Below are 11,319 nucleotides of genomic sequence, written 5' to 3'. Positions count from 1 at the left end.
AATGAAACAAGTTATATGAATTGTTGAATGTGAAACTGATGATGTGCCCTGTAAACTTTCACTCAATCCACAATAAAAACCTTAAATTAAAAAAAAAAATCATCCTGTTATATTTGATCAAACATTTAACTCTCTGACTCAAAGGCACTTAACAACAACAACGTGATGGCTGGGGACTCTTGGTGTGGTACTGTAGTATACAGCACAGAACCACAAAATCAGTTTGAACCATAAGATCAGCAGTTCAAACTCACTATCTGCTCCTTGGAAACCCTATACAGGGTATCTATGAGTTGGAACATATTCTATGTCACTTGACAACAATGGCAATGTGATGGTTGGAGTCCTGGTGTGATACTGTAGGATAAGGACTGGACCACAAGCCAGTTAGAATCACAAGGTCAGTGGTTCAAACTCACAAGCTGTTCCTTGGAAACCCTAAACAGGGTTGCTATGAGTTGGAACCAACTAGATGGCACTTTAACAACAATAACAACATGCTGGTTGGAACTGTGACTGCCTTGGCAGGACCAGACCAAATGATTTTGTGAACCTTATATGGCCTGCAGGCAGAACATTTCCCCATCCCTGCTATATAGGGTCACTATAAGTTGGAATCAACTTGATGGCAGTGTTGTTTTTTTGTGTTTTTTGTGTGTGAGTACAATGACCAGAGTCAGACTAATTAGCATATTACCTGGTGATTTTCCCTTTACTGTTAGAAAAAAAACACTTTCCCTCACTTTTTGGGATTATTAAGCAGGCAGGATGTGAGTATTGTGCTGTGGGTGCCTATGCCTACTACCTTATGAAAAAGCATGCCTGAGATAGAATCCAACACAAAGAAGAGCTGAGAAGCAGAGTGAGTCATTATTGTGATGAGTCTCTGAATCCAGCCATACTTTTCCCTAGAGTTTTAGTAATATGAGCCAGTAAATTCCCTTTTTAAGTTTAGGTTAGTTAAAGTGAGTTTCTGTTAATTCAAAACAAAGGAGTTCTAATGCAGCTGTTTCCTAAAATTAATGCAATACTCTTCATTAAATATCTCATTATCTAACATTTCATATGTATGATAATAGTAAAAAAATTAACAATGTGTGTCTGGAAGTAATGAACATTGAAGTATGAGGTGACAGTAATGCTGGTTGTGATGGTTATATGTTTACTTGGTGGGGACATGATTCTTAGTTGTTTGGCAGTTATAGAATTATTTAATTTGACAGTTATGTGTTGATGTAATTTGGTAGTTTTATAATGATGCAGCTATCCTCCATTTTATGATTTGATGTGGTCATCCTCCATTTTATATAACATGGATTTAGACATAACGACCTGGTCTTTGGAACCTAACTATTTCAAAAGTGAGGAATGAGTGTATTATATAAGTAGCACTGTAAAGAAAAATCTAACAAATATTCCAGTATATTTGTTATAATAGAACACATAAGAGCAGTCCAGAAATTGTTCATTTAGCAGATATAATTTTATGTCTTAAATCTAATTGTCCTCATAAAAAAGACTTAATGAAGCATGATTGTAAGTAATATCTAAAAGGATACCTTTTTCACATGCTGAGTTATTTTGAGGCAGAACCTTAAAACTATTTTATAATGTCCTTGAATATATACTTGTGCCCTGTGCCAAAGAGTTAACTCAGCAAGCCTTAAACTACTGTGCATAGAAAGGTTACTAGAAAGTTGACTGTTGGCTGGTTTCTGGCAACTTGGATCTCAGGAGAGTTGTCATTGTGGCTCATTGTGCCTAAATGGTTTATGCAAAAAAACTGGCTTCTGTTGAACATGTTCTTTACTTCTGGGTCTCTGGAATTTTGCTATGTGCTAGGCCTACATGACCAGTTCTTAGTACTAACCCTGGACATTGAGTCTCTAATGAGCTTCCCTGGTAGACAACATTTTACACGTACTGTCACATGGGGGGGAGGGGTAAGGAGGAACTAATTGTGACTGCACTGGGAGAGGACTCTTGGGAATGTGTTCCTGGTTTCTTCCAGATGTTGCCTCATATGCTATTTACCTTTGCTAATTTTGCTTTGTAACCTTTTACTGTATTAAACCATAACCATGAGTTTGACTATATGCTCAGTCCTGTGAGTCTTGCTAGCAAATTGTCAAACCTGGGGGTGGTCCGACAGACTCGGACACACTGTCTCAAAGAGGAACTAAGAGTATGAACTATGAAGATAATTAAAATTATTTATGTATTTTGAATTTAACTCATGTGATCAGTGGACTAAGTAAAATACTCATATTCTAATCATCTGAAAATGCATTAGAAAGATATCAAGAAGTCTCCAAAAATTAATTTTATAACACAGTGTTGTAAATAAACGATAGCTTCACATCCAAAATATAAAAATACCTGAGAGTATGACATGTTTTTTCTTGAAAAAAATTGGTATAAATAAGTTCAGACCCCTTCTTGTTCACTGCTCTACTTCAATTGCACCACTAAAACTATACATGGAAAGTAATCTAAAAGCAACTTAAAAAAAATTTCCAAATCTAGTTATTTATTCAGAATACTTCCAAAGATGTTTATAGCCTTCATAAACCCTGAAAATGAAGGTCTTAGACCAGAATTTTAATTTTTAGTTCTGGTAGAAAGGCAAAACTAGATTAATTGACTTGTTAGAGGTTTCTTACAAATAGAAGAAAAAATAAGCATTAAGGTGTTTCGCCTCTTATATTCTAACTTCTATATATCCAACATGATTGTAATTATATGCAAAGAACTTGGCACATTATTGTTATTGTTAAGTTCCTTAGAGTCTGTTCCAGCTCTTAGTGACCTTGTATCGGGTTTCCGAGGCCATAAATCTTTGCCAGAGCAAAAGTCTCATCTGCCTCCTGAAGAGCTGCTGGGGGGCTTAAACTGCTGAATTTGTTGTTCACTGTTGTTAGGGGCTGTTGAGTCGGTTCCAACTCATAGTAACCTTATTCGCAACAAACCGAAACACTGCCCATTCCTACATCATACTCATGATTGTTGTTAAGCTTGAGCCTATTGCTCCTGCCACTGTACCAATTCATCTCATTGGATATCTTCCTCTTTTTCACTGACCCTCCACTTTACCAAGCATGAAGTCCTTTTCCAGGTACTCGTTCCTCCTGATAATATGTCTACAGTATGAGAGACAAAGTCTCGCCATCCTGGCCTCTAAGGAGCATTCTGACTTCTTTCAACACAGATTTGTTTGTTCTTCTAGTAGTCCATAGTACTTTCACTATTGTTTTCTACACCATAACTCAAATGCATTAATTGTCCTATAGTTAGTCTTCCTTATTCACTATGCAACTTTTACATGCATATGAAGCTAATGAAAATACGATGGCTTTGGTAAGGTGCACCTTACACCTTAAACTGGTATCTTTGCTCTTGAACACTTTAAAGAGGTCTTGTGAAGCAGATTTGTCTAATGTAATCCATCATTTGATGTCTTAACTGCTGTTTACATGAGTATTGGTAGTGGATCCAAGCAAAATGAAGTCTTTGACAATTTCAATCTTTTCCCCATTTATCATGATGCTACTTATTGGTCCAGGGGTGAAGATTTTTGCTTCTTTACATTGAGGCGTCACCCATACTGAAGGATGTGGTCTTTGAGCTTCAACAGTAAATATTTTAAGTCCTCTTCGCTTTCAGCAGGCAAGGTTGTATTATCTCCATATCACAGGTTGTTAATGAGTCTTCTTCTAATCCAGATGCCACATTGTTCTTCATATAATCCAGCTTCTCTAATTATTTGCTCAGCATGTAGACTGAAAAAGTATGGTGAAAGAATACAACCTTTCCTAATTTTAAGCCAATCAGTATCCCTTTGTTCTATTTGAATGACTGTTTCTTGGTCTGTGTTCAGGTTCCTCATGAGCACAACTAAACGTTCTGGAATACTCATTCTCCACAATGTTGTCCATAGTTTGTCATGATCCACACAGTTGAAAGCCTTTGCACAGTCAAAAGGCACAAAAAAGCATCTTTGTGGTATTCTCTGGTTTCAGCCAAAATCTATCTTATGTCAGCACTATGTCCTTATATGAAACCAGCTTGTTCCCAGTCACTGTTCTGTTGTAGCTGGCTTTTATTTATCTTTAGCAAAATTTTAATTATATGTGATATTAATGATATTGTCCAATAATTTCTGCATTCTCTGGGATTATCTCTCTTTGGAATGGGCACAAATATGGATCCATTCCAGTGTAACTAACTTCCAAATTTCCTGGCATAGATGAGTGAGTGTCTTCAGTGCTGCATCAGTTTGTTGAAATATTTCAATTTGTATTCCATCAGTTCCCAGAGTCTTGTTCTTTGCCAATGCCTCAGTGTACCTTTGACTTCTTTCAATACTATTAACTCTTGATTATATACTAGCTATTATATACTAGCTCTTGGAATTGTTGAACATCATCGATTTCTTTTTGGTACAGTGATACTTGTGTTATTTCCATTTACTTTTGATGCTTTTCTGCATCATTCATTATTTTGCCCACATAATCCTTCAATATTGCTAGTTGTGTCTTGAATTTTTCTCCAGTTATTTCAGTTTGAGAAATGCTGAGCATGTTCTTCCCTTTTGGTTTCTAACTCCAGGTCTTTGTACATTTCAGTATAGTACTTGACTTTGTCTTTTCAAGTTGCCCTTTGGAGTTTTCTGGTCAGCTCTCTTACGTCCTTTTTTCTTCCATTTGCTTTAAAATCTCTAAACTGGACAGCAAGTTTCAGAGTCTCCTCTGACATCCATTTTGGTCTTTTGCTTCTGTCTTGTCTTCTTAATGACCTTTTGCTTTCTTTCTGTATGATGTTCTTGATGTTATCCCACAAATTTTCTGGTCTTTGATCATTAGTGAAGAATGCATCAAATATGGTCTTGAGATGATCTCTAAATTCAGGTGGGACATGTTCAAGGTCAAATTTTGACTGTTGTGGATTTGTCTTAATTTTCTTCAGTTTCAACCTGAACTTGCATATGAACAATTGATTGTGTTTCACCGTCTGCCCCATCCTTGTTTTGGCTGATAATATGGAGTTTTCCGACTGTTTCTTTCCACAGATGTAATCAGTTTTATTTCTGTGTATGCCATTTGGTGAGGTCCATGTATATAGTTGTCTTTTCTGTTGTTTTAAAAAGGTATTGCAATGAAGAAGTGACCAGTCTTGCAAAATTCATCATGTGATCTCCAGCATTGTTCCTATTACCAAGGCCCTATTTTCCAAGTACTGATCCTTCTTCTTTGTTTGGAAGCTTTGCATTGCAATCCCTAGTAATTATCAATACATCTTGATTGTGTGTTTGATCAATTTCAGACTGAAGAAGTTGGAAGAATTCTTCAATTTCATCATGAGTGGTTTTAGTGGTTGGTGCGTAATTTGAATAATAGTAGTATTAACTGGTTTTCCTTGTAGGTATATAGATATTATTTTATCCCAGACAGCATTATACTTTAAGATAGATCTTGAAATGTTCTTTTTGGTTATGAATGTGATGCCATTTCTCTTCAATTTGTCATTGGCTGCATAGTATTATCTGATTCAAACAATATGACTGTCTTGATTAAAAATGGCCAATACCAGTTCATTCAGCTCACTATTGTCTAGGACATTGATCTTTATACATTCCATTTCATAATTTCCCTAGATTTGTAGTTTGTATAATTCATGTTCTGATTATTGATGCATGTTACAGCTGTTTCTCTTCATTTTGAGTTATGCCCCATCAGAAAATGCAGGTTCTGAAAGCTTTACTCCTTTCTCATCCAGTGCTTATCCTACAGATCCACCGTACTACCCCTTGGCACATTAGATAAACAAACAGGGAGTCAAACAGGAAAGTCAATAGGAAAAACCACACAGGTATTCTCAAGAAAGATAAGACAGACCTTTTCTAAGAATTAAAGTAAATAATACTTTAAAAACTTCTACCACGATTGATACACTTTTGTAATACTGTAAAGCTATAAAAAATGTTAGTAAGTATAGTTGGTACGTTGGTAGGAGACACTCATCAATTAAACATAGGAATGCTTTCCAATCATCCAACAATAAGCTCAGTACTTTAGGAAAAGTACTCCAAAAAGGTATTATAAAACAAACGTGATCAAATAGTTAAAAAGAGGGATCGAGAATTAACTGAGGAGCTGAGGAATTCAAAGGATCTAAAGATTCTTCTTCAGGGATTGGACCCTCCTGATGATATATCTGAAGTATGAGAGACAAAGTTTTACCATCCTGACTTCTAAAGAACATTCTGGCTCCTCAACACAGATTTGTTTGTCCTTCTATCAGTCCATAGTACTTTTAATAACTCAAATGTATCCATTCTTCTATGGTCTTCCTTATTCACTGTACAACTTTCACATCCATATGAAGTTACTGAAGAATATCATGGATTGGGTCAGGCATACCTTAGTCCTCAAACTGACATCTTTGGTATAATCCATATAAAACAGCAAGAATCTGAACTAGGATATTGGTAATACAAATGGAAGAGAAGGGATAGACAGAAGAGAAAGTATAGTGATAGGATATATAGGATCTCTATTCTGATCTTGGTCACAAAAAGAAAGACAATGTCATATATAACTATTGGGCAGATACAAGGAGATACAATTTTGGAGGGTGTGTTAGAATGGATTTTCTAGAGAAGGGAAACTAGTGATACACAAGGCCAGCAGTTCAAAACTACCAGCTGTTCCACAGAAGAAAGATGAGGCTTTCTGCTCCTGTAAATATTTACAGCCTTGAAAACTCTGTACAGGGTCACTATGAATCAGAACTGACACTATGGTACATAACCACCACATATTTATATATATACACATATATATGTATGTATATAAATAGAGAGAGAGAGAGAAGTTTATTATCAAGAAAATGGCTGTGGAAGTGAGAGTTTTTCCTGGGTATGTATCCATTATATTGGGGGCAAGTCACACCCCCAAGGAAGCATCCCTAATTGACTGGCTGTTCATAGTCATTCATCTTAGAGTTATCTACTCCCGTAAGGATTTACACCCTCGGAAACCCTGTACAGGGTCGCTATGGGTCGGCTCCGACTCGAAGGCACTTAACAACAACAACAATGCCTTATTAGGCTACATCAACATGGGAATAAGCACATCTTAACTGCTAAACCTCTGGAAATTCTGACCTAGTCAAATTGACACAGAACTCCAATTATTACAGAGGGGATAAAAAATAGGTCGAATCCCTAAGCATGTTAAATTTGAGATCCTGAGGAACATCATGGTAGAAATATTTCTCCTTTTCAAATAGTTTAGAGGTGAGGGAAGGGAGAGACATATAATGGTAACTCAAACTAATGTCTTGACACAGATTTTTTGTAACTTTTCAGATAAACCAATTAAAGGAAGTATAACAAGATGCTTGATACTAGATGGAATAGGGAGCTCTGGTAGCATAGCGGTTACAAATCGGGCTGCTAACCTCACAGTCTGCAGTTCAAAACTACCAGCTTTTCCACAGGAGAAAGATGAGGCTCTCTGCTCCCATAAAGATTTACAGCATCGGAAACCCTGTTCAGGGTCGCTATTGGTCAGAACTGACTCCACGGCACATAACAACAACAACAAGATGTGATAAGGAGCTCTGGCAATGTAGTGGCTATGGTTGGGCTGCTAACCTGAAGGTTAGCAGTTTGAAACTATGAGCTGTTCTATGGAAGAAAGATGAGGCTTTCTGCTCCCGTAAAGATTTACAGCCTCAGAAACCCTGTGTGGGGCCATTATGAATCAGAACCAACTCCTCAGCACACCACCATCACTACCACCAGATGGAATGAATTAAGAATGACTTCTCTTAGAGTGGAGTACAGGACCCTATCTAGAGAAGGAGCGACGCTAGAGATAGATGCAGAGACGATGATGCAGAGAGATGGAACAGCTGGGGACTCTGGATTGTAGGAGGGAGAGGGGCTGTGTGCTGGCAGCCAGGGGGCAGACTTGCAGCATATACCCTTTGATTGTTTGAATGGTTGTATATTCTTGAGTGCTTCGGTGTACATTCAAAAACAAAAAACCCCAGAGGAAATGGAAGCAAATGCTGTTGAATGATGATGCATGGAGGGGATTGTAATCATTGCAATGAAACGAAATACGATAGGATGACTGTAAAGCTGATGTTCTCCCATGTAAACTATCACTCATTTCACAATAAAAACTTGAAAAAAAGAATGACTTCTCTTTTAGCTGGCAAGTCTAGAATTACAAATCAATTACAAATCAATAATAAGTGAAACACTTAAAACAGCAATTCTTAATGAGGTAAGTGAGGATGATTTGCACAGAATGTCCAAGGAAATATGTATCATCACCAAATTCCAATTTGATTTCCTTGGGCAAGCCTGAACTTCCTTGAGAATCCCAGACTTTAAACAAATTAGATGACCAAGCAAACATTTGTATAGCTATTTACATTTACAGAAGATTACATAAGTTAAGAAATAGGAACATGACTGGGTGAAAGAATTGTTTACTTACTCTGAATCCAATGCTTTTTTGGAATATAATATTATCCAACAACAACTATATTGGAAGGATAATGCCATCAGTCTCATGATTATATTGTCTGATGCCTTCTCATAATTCAATTCTTCTAGATCCTACCAGAATATTAAAAAAAGTTAATTGATTCATTGTATAAAATGACTATTTTCATATCTCAAGAATTCATGATACATAAATAACTTGAGAAGAGGCATAAGTATGGGCTCTCATTTCATAAGAAAATTATAATCACACTGTAAGTACAGAGGATAAAGACATAGAGTAGACATAAAACAGCTAATGATAACTTCAACAAGGAGGACTCATGGATTTTCTGAAATCCCAGATATGAAGAAATCAGGCCACAGGTGACTCTATTGGGGCAATGTCTTGTGTAGACAGGGATATGGTTACTCCTAAAGTCAACAAAAACATACTTAAAGGCTTATGGGGTAATCCTCATTGAACACATATTTAAGGAAGATAAAGAAAATAGTTCCTAAAGAAAAAGAGAGAAAGATAAAGAAATAGATTTCCCAGGAATTACCTAATTGCCTAAGTCCCTTTTTCCCTTTAACACATGTAATTTTTTAAAAAAATAGAGTTAATAAGTGACCAGGTTTAATAGTATGAAGTCTTGGGGTTTGTTTTTTTTTAGAGTTAATAGTTAATTTTTAAAATAGATTTAATAATGACCAGGTTTAGTAGCATTAAGTATAAATTAACAAGTACCTTACCATAACATTTGTCATTAATTTATATTTCATGCTCCTAAGTCTGGTCACTATTTCCACTATCAACACAGAAAATTAACTGCTTTGTAATTGGTATGCAAATAGATCAAATTTATGGAGATTCAGCAAAGAATGTATACATCTTAATTTTCAATCTGCATGGATTATTTTAAGAGAATTTCTCAGTTTATAAAAAACAATACAGCATAATCAGTGGCGATCCTGATTTATATATGAATTTAACCATGCTTCCAATCATTAATGAATGTTGTTGCTCCCACTACCCACTGCTGTTGAGTTGATTCCAATTCCTAGCAATCTTAGAGGACAGAGTAAAACTGCTCCTTAGTGTTTCCAAGTGTGTAAATCTTTACGGAAGCACGCGGCCTCATCTTTCTCCTAAGTAGTGACTGGTGGATTTAAATAACCAATTTTTTTATTAGCAGTCCAACACTTAATCCATAGCAATACCAATATTTATTGCTAGTTGCCTTCAAATTGATCTCTGACTCATGAATACCCACACACAACAAAATAAGACTAGTGTGATTAACAGGGTTTTCATTGGCTGATTGTTTTGAAAGTAGATCAGTAGGCTTTTTTCCTAGTTTGTCTTAGTATGGAAGCCCTGTTGAAACCTGTTTGGCATCACAGCAACATGCAAGCCTCTACTGTCAGACAGCTTGTAGCTGTTCTTGAGATATATTGCCTAGGAATCAAAGCTGGGTATCCAGCATGGAAGTCAGGAATTCTACTACTGAAATACCACTACCCTTATCAATTTGTCTACTACTTCCTTTAAAGAAATATTGCTAGAACCAAAATTAACACATTAACACAGCATCTTCAACAATTTTAGAAACAGACCAACAGAGGGAACCTACAGTCACCAAAAGAAAAAAAAAAAAAAAAAGATTAGAGCAGAAATAAATGAGATAGAAAACAGAAAAACTATAGAAAGAATTAACATGACAAGAAACTGGATCTTTGAAAGGATTAATAAAATTGACAAATCACTGGCAAACCTAACAAAAGAAAAGAGGGAGAAGATTCAAATAACATTCATTAGCAACCACATGGGTGATATTACAATGTAACCAAAGGAAATCATAAGGATAATAACAGAACACTATGAAGTGTTGTACTCTATAAGACCAGTATCCCTCATGAACATAGATGAAAAAAATGTCAACAAAATCCTAGCCAACAGAATCCAGCAGCACATCAAAAAAATAATACATTGAGGAGAACAAACAAGATGGTGGATCAGGTGGTCGTGCAGTAAAGGAGCTCCGCCAGCAACAACACAAAATACCCGACCAAGCAGGTTCAGGGGCCGGTCCCAGAACTCTGAACCACATATAAAGGAATATTTAGAAGGTTGGAAGGCTCACAGCTGGGGGAATTTGTGGCAGAAGCAAGAAATCCATTGCTTTCTAGTCCGGGACGCTCAGCTGTTCCAGGAGCCACCATCTTGGGTGAGACCACGTGCAGGAAGGAGCGGAGCGACCACAGACGCCTGGCAGAACCACAGAGATAAAGGTGTGGACATTCTTTTCTTTGGGTATCTGTTCATTGGTCCCTTGCTGTCTGCACACCTCCATTCTGGTGACTATAGGGGTGCCTGAGCTACTGGGCACCCCAGCTTCACCCAAGGAGGGTTCTACTATGCATGCACATAGATCTTCTCGAAATTTAAAGAGACAGTTCCCAATTAAAACCAAACGGCCACAGCTGGCCCTGAACTGTTTCCAACTAGAAAAAAGGCCTGAACGGGGATTATGGAGTGGGACAAGCAGACAAAAGAGGAAACAGGCCGAAAATTAAACCCTAAGTTATGTCAAAACGACCAACAGTGGTATCTTGAAACTTCTCAGGAAGAAGAGTGAAAAGGGAAGCCCATTTCCGGATCACAGCTACCTGGAGGCATTCAGACAGCATAAAAAATACAAAAATACATACCCATCTAAGTATTAAGTCCACAGATAACCCCTGAAGATGCCCAAAAAACAGAAGCAGATGACCATATCTGCACATGTCCAGAAACGAGATAAAGTGACTGAGGC

The 11,319-nt window shown here is 36.9% G+C and overlaps 1 protein-coding gene across 1 annotated transcript in view; it reads right to left on the bottom strand.

Annotated features, from left to right (window-relative positions):
- The window catches only part of LOC102825748 (chromosome unknown open reading frame, human C9orf84), a 152,287-nt gene that overhangs the window by 29,333 nt on the left and 111,635 nt on the right, over nt 1-11,319 (bottom strand). The window contains 1 exon segment of the mRNA XM_006864729.1: nt 8,514-8,635. Coding sequence (XP_006864791.1) covers nt 8,514-8,635 — 122 coding nt within the window.

Source organism: Chrysochloris asiatica, unplaced genomic scaffold, assembly GCF_000296735.1.
Source record: "Chrysochloris asiatica unplaced genomic scaffold, ChrAsi1.0 scaffold00069, whole genome shotgun sequence".
NCBI classification, from domain to species: domain Eukaryota; kingdom Metazoa; phylum Chordata; class Mammalia; order Afrosoricida; family Chrysochloridae; genus Chrysochloris; species Chrysochloris asiatica.
Note: the sequence above shows the minus strand (reverse complement) of the source record. Positions and strands in the feature narration are given on the sequence as shown.